This window comes from Prorops nasuta, unplaced genomic scaffold (genome assembly GCF_024137725.1).
Source record: "Prorops nasuta isolate Cenicafe-Biocafe unplaced genomic scaffold, Cenicafe_Pnas_1.2 PNAS00011, whole genome shotgun sequence".
Lineage (NCBI taxonomy): Eukaryota > Metazoa > Arthropoda > Insecta > Hymenoptera > Bethylidae > Prorops > Prorops nasuta.
Window position 1 is genome coordinate 1,900,906 of NW_027116808.1, and position 18,518 is coordinate 1,919,423.

Below are 18,518 nucleotides of genomic sequence, written 5' to 3' on the forward strand. Positions count from 1 at the left end.
GTTTTATTTATATTAAACAATTAAGGAATGTATGTTATATTAAAGCAATTTAATGATTCAGTATTTTTATTTACATACATATTTGCAGTCACACATACAAGCTTATACTATGAGTAACCTGCCTTTCAAATTGCACCGTTATAAGTTAAAATTATTACATGAAATTTAATAAGTTCGTCTTCAAGCTTGTCATGGTATACGGATGTACAAAAAAGACGAAATACCATTCAAATTTATTACTGGTCGTGTCTTACTATAAAATCGCCACTTAAGAATGGACTAAAACAATAAATCGTTTCTCAAAAGCTAATATGACTTTGTGAGAACAAAAATATTAATTGGTTTATTTAGATAACAGACAGAAATTTAAAAACATGATTTTTAAATTTTTCCATAACAGGCTTTTTACAATGTAATATAATTTTCTAATTCGAAATTATTTTTTTCATTAACTCAAAATATTAGAATAATTAAAATCTAATTTAATATAATGACCAAATTATATCAAATTTCAACGTGAATTGTTTTACGTCGATTGTGAAAAGTGTATAAATCAAAGTTGGCCATGTTTTAAAAAATCATATTTTATCACAATTAATATACTTAAACAAGTCTATACCTAACTGATAGTTCTTTAAACGTCGAACAAAATTATTTTTAAATTTATTAGATAAGGTCGAGAGCATAAAAGTATCAGCCTTCATTTGATAGATTAAAATAGCCTTAGAAATCGCTATAAAAACCACGCTGGAATATGTTTAAAAAGTTTTTTCACGAATCGTCGTATTGGTTTTATATTCCGTAAAACTTATTTACGGAGATGCTTGTTGGGGTATATTTTTGATTATACAGCCACATACATTTCTTATACATATATATTCGATACATGTGTATGCGTTCATTAATATTGCAATTAAAAGATATAAAATTGCAAATGAAGAAATGTTCTAAAACCATAAAAGAAGTTTTGTACTATCCATTCTAATTCTTTGAATACAAAATATTCCAGTATGACAATCCGTAAGTTGGTAAGTTGAGCATGTTGCTACAAAGATGTCATTATAAAATAGTTGTAAATTATTAGCTCATATTACTATTGACATACTTTACTTCAAAGCAATGTCTTCCAATTGCACACAACAAAAACATTTATACAATCACAGGTCATATATACTAGTATTCTTAAACAAAAAACATAGTATATGTCTAATAGTCAAATCATAAATCTATTAACTTATATACGAATTAAATAATTAATCAGTTAAGTGATTGATTAAACAAATAGGATTATCGAACTGAATGTATATAAATACATATTTTTAATATGTAATAGTTTCGTCGGTGCTATATCATTCGTTTTGACTATACTAACTTAGTTACTTTATGATTATTAGCTGATAAAAAGGATATAGTCATATATTGTTTTGCTACAATACAATTGTGAAATGGCACTTCCTCTTTCAAGCGCTAAAAGTTAGATACTGTAATTTACGTTTCAACTATAAAAAATTATTGAAAAGTAGAACTTATTAGATAATCATAACATTCAGCTATTCCCATTTGTTTTTAATTCCATCAGATCAAAGTATGAACTATTTTATATGCATAAATGAGTTCATAATTATAACGTGTTACAGAATTATATAATAAATATATCTTGTGATACATTATAGTACAATGTATATATGTATTATATAATTACATAATGATCTACTGGGCTTTCATTGAAAGTATTTTTAAATAAAAATAAAGTATATTGCATTAAGAATATGGATTCTTATCTAAATAAAAATAAGGAATGAGTTTTCCTTGTTTAAAATAGGTTGTAGGTAACAACCATGCGTGTATAAAATTGGTTGAAAATATTTGATAAAATATTAAAAAATTTTCTAATGGGCTCTGATGTATTTCATTGCCATAGCCCTGCATAATTACCATACAAATTATCTGGAAGAGGCCCACCAGCTGTAAATAGACGAGTCCCTGACGCATCGTAACAATGTGTGTAAATGGCAGGCGTGTATTTTACATTTTGGAAACCGTCAATGTATTCATCGGGAAACTGAATAAAAAGCAATTTAGTTAAAACTATAGTTTTGTTAATTTATAAATTTATGATACTTACAACATAACCTTTTGAAGCTTTTAACACCACTGTTCTGTTAGAATTTATTGAAGACTCTAAATACTTTTGAGCTTTAATATCATAAAACATGAGCATTCCAAGTCCAGTTCCAATTGTTAAAACTGATCCTTGAAAGCTGGCTGATCTAATTCCGCAGCCGCTATACCTTTATGTGTAAAGAGAAAAAAAACATAAGAAATTTATCTCAGTTTATTTGAGTACAATATGCTATTGTTACTGATTTATCACCTACCTTGATGGAATTTTCTTAATAGGCTGCAAAGTTCTTGCATCTAATAATAAAGTATATGAACGACAGCCTACAGCATAAACTCCATCTTGAACAGCTAAGCAAACGTTCTCTTGACAGGCTGGCAGTTTTCTTGATATCTTTTGCTTGAAAGATTCAGCAGACCAGATATGTATAAAGCTATTAAGAGATAAGGCTGCAATTTCCTTGTATGCCCTGTTAAAAGTTAGTGCTCGTACTTTTTGTGCCGAGCGACATTCTTTGACACAAACTGGTTGGATTAGCCTGTGCAAAAATTAATTGTTTTTATTGTTAACAGTTGATATTTTATATATTTTAAAATCTATTAACCTGTGCGTAGGAACATCTGCTTTGTCAGGTGCATCCGCTAGATCACTGTCAATGCGCCACAAAGCCATTTTTGTATCTCTAGAACCAGAAACTAAAAATTCATCATCCAACCAGCACATATCAAATATCCAATCTCTATGGCCTCCTTCTCCTACACAGACGGGGTCTAATGTTGGCAGTCTATATATTGCTATTTCATTGGTGTTTCTGGCTCCAGTGGACAACAAAGTTCTGTAAAAACATATTTTTGCTGTTTTCCTTTTTTTTACTTTATAAGAAATAAAATGTAAAAATTATTTTTTTTCACCTAGAGGGATTTATCTGAACAGAATGAATGCCGCATTGTTGTTCTGGAGCTCCACCATTGCTAGTATTAATTTGCCGTCCAGGAAGAGATGGTATTTGATCTAACTTTTGTGTTGTTACATCATATACCATTAATTTGTTACATTTTGTACCAAAAACTACTTGTCTATCGCTCAACCACTGTGAGCAGAATACTTTATTCATGTTACTTAAACTAACTGAATACTCCTTGAATAAATCATGAGTTAATATGTGTCGAGATCCGTATTCTTGATTAACCCGGCGTACTTCTTTAGTATTAGACTCTCGTGCACGTATATAGTCAACAAAGTTAAAAGAAGTTCTTAAAAATTGCTTCTTTTCAGTTAGGGTTTCACCTTCGTCATCACTAGACTCATAGCAAACAAAATCTTCAGGCTTGTCAGGCTTTCTGTTTCTCTCTGCTCTTAGTGCCTGCCTATTAACACAAAAGATTTAATTAGTTAGAATTCATATTAGCAATCATTAAAGTATAACTTAATAATTACCTTCGTACTCTACGCTCCTCTAAACGGGTTGCCCGTGCACAAGGAGGATGTCTACCATAAATGGCCACTCTTTGTGTCTCTGCCATCTTTATTGTTATTAGCTTTAATTGTAAGTACAGAATGAAATTAAATTCAAAGTCAGAAACCAAGTCTCTTATTCAAGTTATGATGCTGATATAGTACTTCGCAATATGCTTTATTCATTGAATCCCAAAGTTCTCAAAAGAAAATCTTTAATCAAAATTAAAACCTGTTTGTAAAAAAACATTTAAAAAATTTGGTTACCAAATTACTCAGTAACTAACAATAAAAAGGATAAAGTTTTGCAAAGGTTTCTGCTATGAATATGATGATTTTGCCAAAAAAGATTCGAGAACTAATTTTGGCGTCGAGCACAACACGAATTTTTTTTCAATGTATTGTATCCCGAACAAAAGATAAAAATATCAAGCAATAATTTATATGAAAAACTGTTTTAAAAGAACTCTTCATAAATCTGTTTGAATGAAAAGGACTAAAAAATAGTCGTGAAAATAACGGGAGTTTGGGATTTTTCCAAGATGTTGAGACAACAGGAAGCTATTAATGTTTCGTTTGGGTCAACAAAATTTTACCTGCGACTAATTGCTCCTTGGAAATGCAGAATCGTCCTCGAATTGTCACTTGTACACCAATAAAGCTGAAGCAGGCATTTGGGCACTATTGAACGTTAAACCTTAGAATTGTTTGAAGAAAATTTTTTCGATGGTGTAGAGCAAGTAGGAAGAACGATCACCGATACTTTTTTTTTTACAAAAGCTCGTATCGATCGTACATCTCCGCTTGGACAAAACATGGAAAAATATCCGAAAATACCAAGATAATTATGATAAGATATCAGATTCTAAACTGCCCCAGCCAGATCCAGAGGAGCACGTCGCCATGTTGGAAGTCCTACCATGTCACCTGTTTATTAAATACCTTCAGAAAATTTTCTCAGATTCATGGTTCAAGTTAGCCTTTGCGTCACGAATTGTTTTAATTATACACTCTTGAAACCTTCTTAAGATAAAATAATTTTGTTTTAAGTAAAAGCTACATTGTTTTATTAGAAAAAATGTAATACCCTTCTTGTACACAGTACACTGCAGGCTACACATGCAATGCACGCATTCTTCAGGTTGACATTTCTAAGCATAAGCCTAATTCTAAAGCTCGAAATATTAACGGGATCCCTCAAGCCCTCTGTTACCAACATTACGGAACGAAAAACGAGGGACGACTGTCCAGTGTTATTTTTCGTCAGATTTCAATGTTTTTGGGTTTGTTGGAATCGTAGACTTGCACTACAAGTCCTAAAAATTCCAACAAGCCCAAAACCATTAAGGGTGAACCCTACCAAGTGGGGTTAACTTAACCCAGAGTTAAAGTGGTATAGTTAATGTAACGGGAACTATACTACTTTAACTCTGGGTTAAGTTAACCCGACTTAGGGCCGGTTTTTCCACCTATTGGTAAAATTTACAAACTGTAGTAAATTCTATTCAATTTCAAGCTTTACCAAACTGATAAATTTATCCAGACGTTTGCCAATAGGTGGAACAACCGGCCCTTAGTAGGGTTCACCCTAAAATCTGTTGAAAAATAGAGCTGTACGTGACTGGCATGTATATGACGCCTCTTGATGTATTTAAGAACCGCGTTATACATATGGCCCTCTAGAAACCTAATTCAATTTCACTATATAAAAATCGCTCAGGAGTTAAAAAAGTGGTTAAAAGTGCTGTAAGTAGAGGCTTTACAAATATTATCATTGTTAATAAAAATCAATGCAAACCAGGTATCCTTTAACTTTTCTTTTTATACAGGGATTTTCTCTAACAGCGAAACAGGAGAGATTTATGTGGAACGTCGACACTTTATGACTCATTAGCGGAACTTTTCGTCTACAAAGTTAGCAGCACTGAGAGCACAGTTTGATTCAAGATAGGATATCCCTATTTAATAATACATCCGTGTGATACACACTCAACTATCGAGGAGGAGATACTCACATAATCGAATAACATATCCATGTGATCAGCTGTCGTCTGTCGAATGGTATGGAGTGATGGTCTGGGACCTCTGACATAAGCAAGCCACAGCCAGCAGTCCTTCTACATTTGTCTCAAAATAGAAAAATAACTATTCTATTCGAAAAACTTGAAGTTATAAGAAAAGGTGAAGAATTTTAACAATACAATCTTTCCAGCATTGTTTATAATTAGAAGGTTAACAATATGTGAAATGAAGATAGGTGTTTTTTAATGTTTTTCATTTTGTTCATCATTTCACTGGCAAACAGTGGTTTGAAAATAAGATTTGAAATGTAGATAAATAAATTATAAATAGCTTAAATGTATCTATTTAATTTACGAAAATTGGTAAGCGATAAGATAATTTCATATAACATGAATGTTATCATTAGATCATTCTTCCTACCTAAATTTAAAAACATCAATTATCGATTGGCAGTAAATATATTACTAGTCTATTACCTACAGAGTTGTGGTGTGTTCATACGATCAAGGTGTGAATGACTGGAAAATCTATTTTACCGACAGCGTTTTAAAAAATTGCGTTTCTAATTCTCCTCCTTCCTAAACGAGTGCAGTTACTGCAGTTAAGTAGTCGAGCCGGGCTTAAGAATCAGGCATTGACATTACAAATTAATTAAAAGATAAGGATGTTCAATTGATGTTAATTATTCGCCGCTAGAAAAGAATTGCGGGTTCAAGAAAGATTGGCAAATACGAGTGTACTGAATGCAGAATTGGCAGAATTCTATTGGAAGTGCAATTAAGTATGGAGGCTTCATATAATGACAAATTATGAGATATTATACAAGAAAGAGAATGCGGAGAGCATAAAATGTAACGCATTAAAGCGGAGTAGATTAGACAACATTAAACGCTCACCGGTTAAAGTAAGGTTACGTAAAAGATGCAAGACGGTAAAAGAGATGACGATGAAGGGGAGAATGGGTGGAGTAAGAGGGGGAAGGAAAAAGGGTAGAGAAGGCAATAGCATGAAAGCTGCGAGATCGTTAATCTTGTTGGTAGGTCGATAGATACTTGCCGTATATACACGTTTATCTACCAGTTTATAGTTATGTACCTGCCACAGACCACACCCCTTTAGCTTCCACCCTCTCTTATTAACCGGCAAATTTATAAGTCTTAAACAATTCTCAAAATTTACAGTACTGGCTCTTACTCTAATTAAGTTCTGAGAAAAATGAGAAATATTAATACACGGTGCTGGTAAAATTAACGAGTCAAGCCGGAAAAATCCAGGAGTTTTTTTAGGTTTGGTCGAAAAGAATAGGGGAGGGGGTAGTTCTAGATGGGATAAATGTCTTTACAAGAGCGGAGGACGGATTATCATTGAAAGTCGAGACACGCGTGTAATGCAACCAGCATTAATCAGCTTTCTTATGGTGTGTACATTGAAAAGGATGGGTGAGACTCTCTTTAAACAAATCGAGCTGTAAGAGTACGCGCATGGAAGATTAACGAGCGACGCCTCGTGTCCTTAAATTCGATACGTCGAATTAACGCCAACCAGAAACGCCGGATCGATTATTAATGACCATAGGGATCCAACCAATAAGAGCGTGCGGAGCAAATCCTTCAAGTTCCCTAACCTTCCATAGGACAGTACGGGAGAAAAAAGGAGACGCGAGAAATAAAGTGGAGTATCTACTCAGAAAACAACATCCTTCAATAAAGTCCAAGCAAAAACATAACCTATTCAAGCACCGTCCAACGGGCTCTGCAATTTTATATGTGATACTTTTGTCGTTATTTACTCGACGTTTATATGTTATATTTACGCATAAAATCAATGTGTAGTTTCTGTGAACTACTTTTGTAACAACGCTCTCAAAGGCATAGTTTAATCTGCCCATAAAGAGACGTATTACCGAATACATAAATACGGACAATTTTCGCATATTAACTTGACGCTAGTGATTCAAAGCGATTAATGATTAATCGGGTATATCGCAATTTTCGGTCATAAAACCTCCGTTAAGAAGCAGTCGGCCATCTTGGCATTGTTCGTTCGAGAGTACCCGAGTAAATAAAACATTCTATTTTGTATATGTACGTTATTTTACCTTGCAAAACGAAAAAGTTTCTAAAACGTTCCAATGAGTGTCAGATTGAGTCCAAGAAGTTTGATAATATTTCTGACATTGTATTATTTTCGATGCTTCTTGGAAAGCACGGTGGACAACCATAATAATAACTGAATCCAATGAGTTTACATTTTTTTTGACAATACACTTTGGCACAGATCATTTTACAAGTTTCCTGAAAGGTGATTCCCATTGGTTCGAACGATGTGGAATTTTTTGCAGGAATATTTGGCAGGGCAATCAACGAGGTCCCCGAGCATTATCGGGGCTGGGCGTGAAGCGTGCTGGAAATTTCTCGCGTTGGCTATAAATACCTGTAATAAAGCGAGCGATCATTAATCTTCGACAGTAATTTCGGTTCGCAGTGGCGACATTTACCGTCTCCGTTGCTCCTCTTTCAATCCACTGAGCTTCTGCCGCTTCTCACCCCCTTGCCCACCTTCTCTCGTACTTTCTAGGATAATTAATGATCCCGAAAGCGATCTACTCACGCTTGTCTCGTGAACGATCCTTCCCCGTGTCGCTTTTTTCACTCACACTCTTCCCCAGCCCCGTTTAGTTACGCGGATTAAACTGATCCCGATACATGCTCCACCATTTTCATAAAAAAAAGCCTCTGAAAAGGTTTAACATCTTTTTACGTTTCAATCGTGAACTCTCAATTGGATGGATCAATTTTCCATAATCTTAGGTAGCTTCTATCTTTTCGTGCAAACGAAAACGCTCGACGAGGAAATTCACACGTTCGTCGGTAAGTGTGACGTCATTATTGGGAGCCTCTCGCGAAATTAAACGAATTCCAGCCGCGATCCTGGCGACGCCTGTACGTGCTTCTCGACGTAAGTTAAAAATCAACCGACGCCCTCTGACTGGCAGCTTCGCTAATACACACACACCCTCGTTGCTCGGAGCGACACCTCTCGCAATTTTGCATAAGGGAACAATTAGCATCTGACAAAAATAAAATCACGATGATCCGACGCGAATCAATCATTTCGTTACACACCGAGCTTCGTTACCATGAATATTTATGCTGGATTTCGGGTTGAGGAGAGAAAAGAGGTCCGAGGGAGAATCTTCAATAAACAAAGAACGGATTCTTATAGGAGAAAGGAAGAAAATCTTTTCGAGTGATTCTTGCATGGTCCACGTGATTTTGTCGAAGAGGGTTCGCATGGATTTGCATATGTGGTGAGAAGACAGCAGGTGGCGTCTCAGAGGTCCAATTACGCGGAAAGATATGGCATAAACGAGAGAATATATTCATGAGAATCGAACTTTGCAGGAACGTTACGTTACGGGGATTATCCAAGCTAATTCCTGGCTCCTCGCAGCTTCTGAACGAGAAATCGAGCGCCATCTTTGTCGCTTGGCTCGCGCGGAAGACGAGGAAAGCTGGAATTTCCGGTTGATTCGGCACGCTAACGATGAGGCAGGGTGCTTAACACTCTCTGCGGGGTCGCATTCATTGTTGCCTTACCGCGACTTCACGTGGCCCCAACGCTATTTGCACAATAATGGACGAACAAGCACACTGGACAAATTAGCTAACACCTTATGCTTTGCCGGACGCTTCAGACGATTTCGATCCGATCGATTTTCTATTCTTCTCGGCAATGGTAACGAAAAGCAAAAACACTGAGCACTACAAAATCACTGTCACTTTTGAACTCTTCTTCCACGTTCTCTCCTCCTCCTTTAATGCTACTTACCACCGCACTGAGAAACGATAAAGCAAGGTTAGGTTTGAGTTCTCGGATCGCTGCAATCTCGAATGCAGCGCCTCCTCGTCTTCAAATGTAAATATACTTGCACGATTTTACTTTATAATACCTCCACCCAATATCGACCGTGAGATGTCGCGATTTCGTCATTAGCGCTAAAGAAAAAAAGGAATCTGACGGTATAACGAGAATTATTCATGCGCAGTCCACGGTTAAAGAAAGACTTGGCAATAGACGAACGTCACGCGTAATCGGAAATTACTGTACCTGAATCTCGCTAGATGGAATTCTCGAGGGGGTGAAGAGAAGGAGAACGTTGAGTGGGAAGAGGATTGTTGAAAAGCCATGGAAATATTGATAATTGTAGGTTAAAGGAGAGTTGAAAGAGAAGATTGCGGAAATGAGAGATAATGGTAAGGAATTGAGAGGATCGTGTAAATGGTGAAATGTGAAGAAATTGCGTAAAATACGAGAGGAGGTGCGAGGGTAAAGTGGACTACTGTGATGGAAGAGGTTAGGAATTAATGAAAGAAGACGGGAGGAGAGTGAGACGATGGAAAGGGGCCGGGGGGGGAGGGGGTAAAGGAATAGGAGAAGAATATAAAGAGTGGCTCTCCGCAGACTGGATATCTGTTCTTACATCAATATTTAATCGCGGCTAACAAGATGGCGGAGGTATGCAGCCACCCAGACGGGCTATAAAAGCAGGAGAGCCGTAATGCTCGACTCACGTGGTCAACACATACACACGGCGCTCGCGCAAACGCCATATACCTCCGCCGGCCATCAAAACTAAAGCGATTTTCAAATATCGCCGTTCCACGGCTCGATGAGCCGCGACGTAACCCCAAATCTCATTGCGAAATTGCGCCCATTCACCTCTCGACTTAGAATACCATCAAATTTCTCGCCTGAAATTGTTAAGAATGTTAGTTTTTCAAGACTTTTAAAAAAATAACGAAATAGCGGCTCGTTGTTTGCCTTTTCGCGCGTGTGGGTGTGAAATTACGTGAAATTCGAGGAAAAGGGAGGGGAGGAGAGCAAATGTACTGTGAGAATTGTCAATCGATGGTGGCGAGAAATGAGAGAGCGACGAGACGAGGTGCGGCTTGTCAAACATCCTCGAAGATTCTACGACTGAGTCTTCGTGTAATTACGAGCGAACACGATTGTACACGAACGACAACCTGCTTGACGCTGCTCTCCTAATCCGGAACTGTAGATTATCCTCTCTCGGAAATTCCAGATATTCGACGTAAACCATTCCTGGAAAGCCAGATCTTACGCCCTAATTCCAACTTAGGCGATTCGGTAATGCAAATATTGGGTTAATTATAATTCACTAATTAAACATTTCTATTCCTTGACTATTTTGTAGATTAAAATGGATTTATTCTGTGATTTTTACGGAGATAACAAGCGAAAGCCAGGAAAAACATCACGAAAAGTAGAATTGTCACGAAGTCAAGGTAAGATTTTACAATAAAAAAAAAATTGATTAATCCAGGCCCCTAACGAGAGAAGTTAACCTAGTCAAGAGACACGGTAGTGTCTCGACGGCAAGTACATATAAATAGAATTGTTATACGAAATCGAGGTAAGATTTGACAATTAAAAAATGGGTTGATTCAGACCCCTGGCGAGAGAAGTTAACCCAGATTGACGCGTTGTCATCTGCGAGAGGCAAAACGGAAAGCTTGCAACCGGATCGACCACCATCGAGTTTCCAGGACCACGGGTAGCCGTAGTCCGTTATGTTATGGTATTTCTCGGAAGGTTCCCGCAGGACCCAATATCATAGGCCCTTCCGATTTCCGAACCGTTACGATTTACAAAACTTTATAGGTGCCCTCGAAATAAAACCTCTGGACTCCCTCCCCTTCCCCCACCCCCTTGTCTCAGCATATTTCCGTTTTGCTCTCAGTTCAGTCAACGTGAAACATAACACTGCACTTTGCTATAAATAAATTCACTCGAATCACTCGGTAATTTCTGAAAATCACCACACACACACACACACACATACACACAAACAAAAAATAACAATGGTTAAGGAATACGGAATGGGAGGTAATTTTGGGAGAGAGTGGTTGTGAAAATCGATTCTGGTCAGTTTTTGATCGCTGAAAATTTATTCGGTGATTTGCATTTTGTGCGAGAGTGGCGAGCATCGTCGAGGAGATCCAAGATGGCGTCTATTGCTGCTTGCAGTACAAATTGCGAGTAATTGCAGGCCGGCTGGTGCAGCGCGAGAGAGGAGAGCGTGTGAAACTGCGAATTTTATGATTTACAAACGTGATCCTTTATAGGGAGTATATAGATCTACTCTCCGCGGAGGTTCCTCCGCTTCTCCAGGAGGAGTGTGGGGGGGAGGGGTCGTCGTCTTTACTGCTACGCCCTTGCCCAGCGGCCTCTTCTTTCCCCTCCTCCTCTTCTTCTTCCATCTCCTCCTTATCTCCTTCTACTTCTTTTCCTCTCTGCCGGCATAAGTGTAAATCTTCCTAGATCACCAGGGGTAAAATTCTAAAAATCCGCGAACCTCGTTTCGACCGTAAAACTGTATCAAAAGATTGGATCACGAGAAGCTACCGAGAAAAGAGGGGGAGGAGTGAGTGGATTAAAAGATTTTTTGAATAGCGCGAAAGATGGAAGTTCGAGGGAATTGGAGAAGCAAGTTTACAAATTAAATATCCGCGCTGAGCACTCGCTGGCTACCTGACAGTTAGGCCGTTTCAGGGAGTCAGTCGGTGAAACGGACTGGCGCACGCGAATGGCCCCCCGAGTTATTGTTTACAGCAACCACGCGCTCACGCACACCGATGCACACGCGAGACGATTTCACGCGCCAAGCCGGGAAAAGATCGCACGAGCGAGACTCGCGCTTTTTCATGTCGTATATCTGGGGTCATCTTTGGGAGGTGTTATCAAAAACTTAAGAAAAGTGGAAAAATTGTGTTATATTGGAGAAATTTTGCAAGTGGGAGTTTGTTTAAAACGATCCAAGCTGAGGGATGATAAAGGACTTTTATACTCGACATGATTTCGTTCATCCATAATCTTCGACATGATTACTATTTTAAATCATCCTGTACATGTCACGATAAGTGGGAACAATAGTCACGCCCACGAGGAGTTGGCGAAGGGAGGGGGAGGGAAGAGGGGAGGACGTTCGCAGTGCCGTTACAGGGTGTCGAGAACGGCCGGAAAACTCGTGTATGAAAATTGTGATGGACAGAGACAGCTGGTCGTTTGGCGATTAAACGAGGAAAACTTAAAGGAGAGATGAAAGATTTATGGTGCTACCTGAAACGACATAAATCGATTTGTAAACATTTCAGTAGGTAGATATATGCAAATGCATTATTTGCGCGATAGCAAATATCACGGTATTTGTCGAAGCGACTGAGTAATAAAATGTAATCGTCTCTTTATATTGAAATAAATAAATTTGACTCACCCTGCGTCTAAAACCTTTCATTATTGTACCCTTGTATTCTATATTTACTATCATACGTAAAAGAAGTGGACGAATTTTCATAAACATCAACCTTGAGGAAAAAAACTGACGAAACAATAATACCGTTAGGCGATAATATCAATTAATAGTTTTTCTTATCGTAAATATACACTGATATCTTCGTGAAAAGGAAGTGTATTGGCAGAATGAACGTTAGTATAATTTTTGGGTAGTCCGTTGAGAGTTTGATGAGAAAGGATTTGTGAGGGGGATGAGGGGGGGATCTGAGATTTTTTAGGGTTGAAAAGAAAGGTGGATTTGGCGTGGTGCGTTGTTGGTCGTCGCGTGGCGTGGGCAGGCGTGGTCGAGATCAGACCGCCTCTTGGTAGCTCTGGCCTACCAGGGAACCGTGAGGGTTGTCCTGGGCGTGCTGGAATAGTCTGGGAATAGCGAGCGAGGAGCAGCAGGAAGGCGTGAGGTGGGGAATGTGGCGATTGTTGGTGGAAGTGGTGGGGAAACTGGCCGCGCGCCGGTGCCGTCGGGATCAAGTCAGATCGCAAGGGGACGCGAGTGTGTGCGCTGCTCTCCGTCGTTTCGCTGTTGGACATCCTCGACGCGTTCGTTGCTCGTACGAAAACGCCGCGCGAACGCATCCTCCCCGACCGGCCCGGGCCCGGAAGTCCGATCTCGTCGCGTCCTCTCGGAAGTCCACGTGTCATCGCGAACTCGCGTGTGTGGCTCCTACTGTTTCCCCTGTATCTCGCCAGAGAGAAACATCGGTCGTTGCAAAGTTCGTCCCGGACCGGTCCCGTAGCTGGAACCGGAAGTGGCAAGAAGAAGCGGTTCTCCATGGACACCGGGTGACTGGCGACCTTCCCCAGCAACCGACAAATGTAATCCGAGCAGAGGATTTTGGCGAAGCTGCTGCCGACGGCTGTAAGATCGCCGTGGTCGAGGAACATCTGGGAACCACCTTCGAGGTCAACTGGAAGGTCGCTCGAGCAAGAGGTGACACTGGTTTCGCAGGAAGGACCAGGTGTCGTGGAGCTTGAGAAATACCGCGCGACCCCATCCTCTGAGTTCCTTGCGAGCTGTCGCGTCTCGAAAGGACGGAGGATCCTTGCTAAGGAGTCTCAGGTGCAGCTCTACAAAACGTGTCGATTCCACGAGTTTCCAAGGACGTCGCCGGGGCGTCTTGCGGGACAACTGCGAGGATCGCAGCAGCGACAGCTGCAGTAAACTGTGTATTTGTGTTAAGGACCGCCGCGTGTTGCGGTTAAATCAGTCAAAATTCGGGTGAAGAACAGAGAACCGTTGCCATCCTACGCGATGGAGATGAGTGACGAATACCAGGACATGGGAAATCCTGGCGGAGGCGTCGCCATGGCCAACATCCCCATGGCCCCCCATCGACACACTCCGGAAAGCCCCATGGTGAGTAAAGTTTTTGAAAATCAGCTCTCCCTCTTTTTTTCCCCTGGTGTGATTCTCCGCGACCGGAAGTGAAGTCGAACGATTCTTGTGAAACCTGTAGGATTTGTTTTTGCGTAACTGCGTTATTTGTTTCGTGGGGAATCAATCGAACATTTTTCCCCCATATGTACGACACGAAATAAAAAGTTTTCAAAGAGTTTATTGATACGTCATTGAGTGCGAGTAAACTCGATCACCCTTTTGGTGCCGTTCAAGCGAAATTTCTGTGTTTAGTGTTCGACAGAAACACAAGAACCTTTGTCAACTACACCAAATAGCCCAGTGTACACACTCAACAGTTAACTTCGAGAGCATTTGATCTCGGTAGATTTGAAAATACCGAAGAAGTGCGCAAAAGGAATATTTCCCAGAATGAGACGAAGAATGATATTGAAAAGCACGTAGTATCTTTGGATTGCAACACATCCTGAAAAAAGTTGTGTTTATCGATCGTCTTTCCAGTGACCGATCTTACGCCGAAAATTTTGTAAACACGACCAGAGTTATTGGAATTGGTGTTTCGTAGAATCTAAAAGCAGAAGAGAATAGTTGACGTGGGTATACGTGACTGGTTCGTTGATTTCATTTATTTACGGATTTTTAACCGGATATAATGACTTTGGTCTGTCAGTGACTATAATTAATTCTACTTTAAAGGGGTTACACACGGAGGGAGTATGGGCAGATAGAGTTTGCACGACTCGAGTCACGTTGGCGCTCCTTTTATTTGCAGAATATCGTAGTGCATCTGCGTTTCTTGCGGTTTCGAAGAAGAAATTGCCGTAATCAATAGGGATTGCAGCAAATTGTACGTGTTTCGTGTGGGAAGCACTTAAATCTCAAGACACTCGGTCGGCCTCTGCGGAATCTCATCGTTGCTTTCGGATAGCTGCGAGTTGATCTCGAAGCACGGTTAATTTATTTGAATTTCAAATGAAATCTCGCAAGCCTATTATTTTTCAAAACAATGGGCGATCGATGATTATACTCGGTAGCTTGTCACTTTTTGCCAGATGTAAACAATGCTTTCCTCGGTCGTTGTGTCCCTGCGTGCTGATACTCGGAATCGAAGCCACCAGTTAGACGGGAATAATAACAACAACTATAATAATCGAGAATTTAGTGGAATTTTGAAGGAAGAACGAAACGTGAATGATGACAGCCCGTGTGAATCATTAAATACAAAACGTTTCATGGCGTACAATAGTTAGTCATCCGATGTGTTTTGCCCGTAAATGATGTTTACACGAGTGATTTGTTGGAATATCGTTAATTCCCAGGTAGCGGTGAATGTGAGAATTATCCAGGCATCAACGCGCGTTTCGAGCGTTGATTAAACCTTTCGCAAGCCGTTGTGATAATTGAGAAACGTTACCATCCCCCGTGATAAATGTCTGCCAACGCTGAACAAGATACAAACACGAGCTAATTAGCATATCGTCGGCAAATAAAACGCTTCGCTCGAAATATTCAACCGGCTTCTAAAAATCCCTGCAAACTTGTCAATTTCGATCTGTCAAATGGTTAAATCCAAGTTTAACGACCTTTCGTATAACCGGGTCGGTCGATTAAGGGCCCGCGTCGACAGCGGCTGTCCGCGCAACCATTGTGAATAAAGGTGCCTTCGAGTGGCACAATAAAACTATTTCAAGATTCTCTAAACAATGATTGTACAATGAAAATTTTATTCTCTAGCTGGAGCTTCAATAAAACTCTATACTCATGCATTGGAATGAATGCTCAATTTATTGAAAATAGCCTTTATTAAAAAGGTCTTCCGACACAACTGGGGAAATACTGTTGTGAATAAAGGTGCCTGCTAACTGGAAATCCAGCAATTTGCCGGATCTTGAATTTTTTTAACTGTCCCGCACTCAATAAAATCTCTTTAACACTGTCCCTCGGGACTTTTCATTCCGAGTAGCTCTCTCTTTCATTCTTTTTCTCCGGCCAGCACTTTTATTGACACTGGCTCTGAAATCTCGTTTCGTAAACGATGATTCCCGTGTCTGCGGACGTATAAGCGTGTCACGCGCGCAGGCACGCACCTTTTCCCGTGTACGTTGCGTGTTTACACGCGAATTTCTATATTCACCGTTCCGTGTACTAGTGTTTACGTACACCTATGTGTGTGTGCGTGTTTATGCATCACCTGGCAGTAGTATCGCGGTCTTCGCACATGTCCCATTACAAATCTATCCGTGATTAAAATTCCTCAAATTCGTCCTCGACTTCCCGTGTGTTAATTTCATTAGCTTAAGCCTCTGTTTTTTTTAACCTCTACTACACTATAACCTCGAGAGTGAGAGAGACAGAGAAGGAAATACAGTTTTACTATTCGCAATTTTATTATTGAAATTTCTCAAGCTTGTCCATGCTCTCGCACAAATTAGTCGATTCTTTCAGAGATTTCTTCATGTTTGCTTTAAGAATCGCGGCTCACTGGATTCCTTCGGCGTTTCTATGTTTTTTCACATACACCGGGTTTTTAATGTGTCGAGTGGCGATTTGGCGTTGACGCACGGTTTTCTGAAGATGCGACAGCACCCACACTGCGAGGAGGATACGTGGGGGGGGGGGGGGGGTAAACTGAAGGATGAAAAAGGGGGATTGTTGGTGTTCAGGGCGGGGATTCCCCTTTCAGCCAATCGGATCTGCCAGCCAGTGCTCTCGCTTACGCACCGTGTTCTCCGTTCTCGCTCGCTTCACCTCCGAGTACGATCCTTCACCTCCGGACGCCATGTCGTGACGTCACACACCTCATTACCCGCCAAATTCCCCTATCAATACTCACCGAGTTTCCAAAAATTTGCCTCGTTTCGTAGAAGAAATTATTCGATCTCGAAAAAGTCTAATTTATCCTCGAACGTTGGATAAGCAGATAAAAACGAGACTAGGAGCTTTAAAGTTTTCTTCCTCCGATGAATTTGGTCAAGGGGAAGTCGGTCTCTTTTTTTTTCTCTCGTTTTACAAGGTGCCTTAGAAATATCCCAGTAAGGAGTGCAGAAGGTCGCAAGCTAGCCGACTACCCTGAAGGAGTTACGAACTATTATTCGAGCGTTTTACGATAGCCCTATAAAAATCTCATAATTAGATTTCGGAGGTAATATCCTGCCAGGGCCCAGCTCTCTCTCTCTCTCTATCTCTCGAGAGAGAGATAGAGAGAGAAAGAGAGAGGATGGTCTCTCCGAACTTGCCAGGACCAATTTCTGCTCCCTCCACCTTTTTTTTCCTCCTTCTCCTTTTTTTACCGATGCATCCGTATAACGTCGAATCACCGAACTATCCCAACTCCCCCCCCCCCTCTCTTCGAGCAACACCAGCGCCATCTAACCACCAGAAACACTACTAAACGTCGTCCGATAGGATTGGCGAGTCGAAACGAATGATTTATCAGCATTGAAGTTGGCCGAGTACAAAGGGGAGATCCGTGACCTTTGGCAGAGCGCGATTAAGGAGAGAAAGAGAGAAAAATGTGGATAATGGGAAAAGGCGAGAAAAATGGAAGATGCAAAGCGTTGAGAAAAGAGTTTGCAGCTCGCGGAGTAAAAGTTGCAAAGCGCATGAATAAGCACAGGCGTGACCCGTGGAGGGGCGTGGACCAATCAGGCTCGACTCTGTCCCCCCTCGTGGCACCTTCGCAGCCTTTTTTCCCTTCATTCATCCACCTCCATCGGATTCCCCCACACTTGATTCCCCACCCTGTCTCTCCGCTTCATTGCCGTGCCCGGGCTCAATCGGGATCAGCCGTGCAGCTGCGCGCGTCATCGTCGTCTCCGCCAACCAATGACCTGCGCGGCCCCCTGTAAACTTCGCATAGCGCAGGTTCCGCGGGAAACTACCCCAACACCCACTCTAACCTCGGTGTACCAACTCCCATTCCCAAATTTCCTATTCCCCCGTTTGCATCGGTGACGCTCGGTGCGTCTGTTCGTAAGTACCGTACATACGTGTGTACACACATATATATATATGTATATCGATAAACAGGCACGTGTAATTGGCCACTGCGCAAGGCTGCCTTGACTGAATAATAACTGTGTGCAATAGAACGTACACTATATAGGTCCAATTAAGCGCAATTACCAGTGTTATTGCGATCGGCCAAGTACCACTGCACTTTTTATAACCTCTACCAACGCCGAT

At 40.5% G+C, this 18,518-nt stretch overlaps 2 protein-coding genes across 7 annotated transcripts in view; one reads left to right on the forward strand and one right to left on the reverse strand.

Annotated features, from left to right (window-relative positions):
• Window positions 1-52: 52 nt before the first annotated feature.
• DCAF12 (DDB1 and CUL4 associated factor 12-like protein) lies at window positions 53-4,763 on the reverse strand. 4 transcript variants are annotated; one of them, XM_066733821.1, is made up of 8 exons: window positions 4,665-4,763; window positions 4,174-4,504; window positions 3,560-3,809; window positions 3,034-3,489; window positions 2,727-2,957; window positions 2,379-2,660; window positions 2,126-2,291; window positions 53-2,062 (listed from the first exon to the last, which is right to left on the reverse strand). In XM_066733821.1, exons 3-8 carry the CDS (start codon window positions 3,643-3,645, stop codon window positions 1,910-1,912), a joined length of 1,374 nt encoding a protein of 457 aa, XP_066589918.1. In that variant the 5' UTR covers window positions 3,646-3,809; window positions 4,174-4,504; window positions 4,665-4,763; the 3' UTR covers window positions 53-1,909. The 4 variants fall into 4 exon arrangements, with proteins under 4 accessions (XP_066589918.1, XP_066589921.1, XP_066589920.1 ...); XM_066733824.1 differs by having other exon boundaries at window positions 3,560-3,660; window positions 4,174-4,712; XM_066733823.1 differs by having other exon boundaries at window positions 3,560-3,790; window positions 4,174-4,712.
• An 8,702-nt stretch (window positions 4,764-13,465) lies between these two features.
• Window positions 13,466-18,518, forward strand: part of retn (retained) — an 85,638-nt gene continuing 80,585 nt past the window's right edge. For all 3 annotated transcript variants that reach the window (XM_066734373.1, XM_066734374.1, XM_066734375.1), the window contains exon 1: window positions 13,466-14,333. In XM_066734373.1, the coding sequence (XP_066590470.1) occupies window positions 14,229-14,333 (105 nt within the window). In that variant the 5' untranslated portion in view covers window positions 13,466-14,228. The remainder of the gene's footprint in view (window positions 14,334-18,518) is intronic.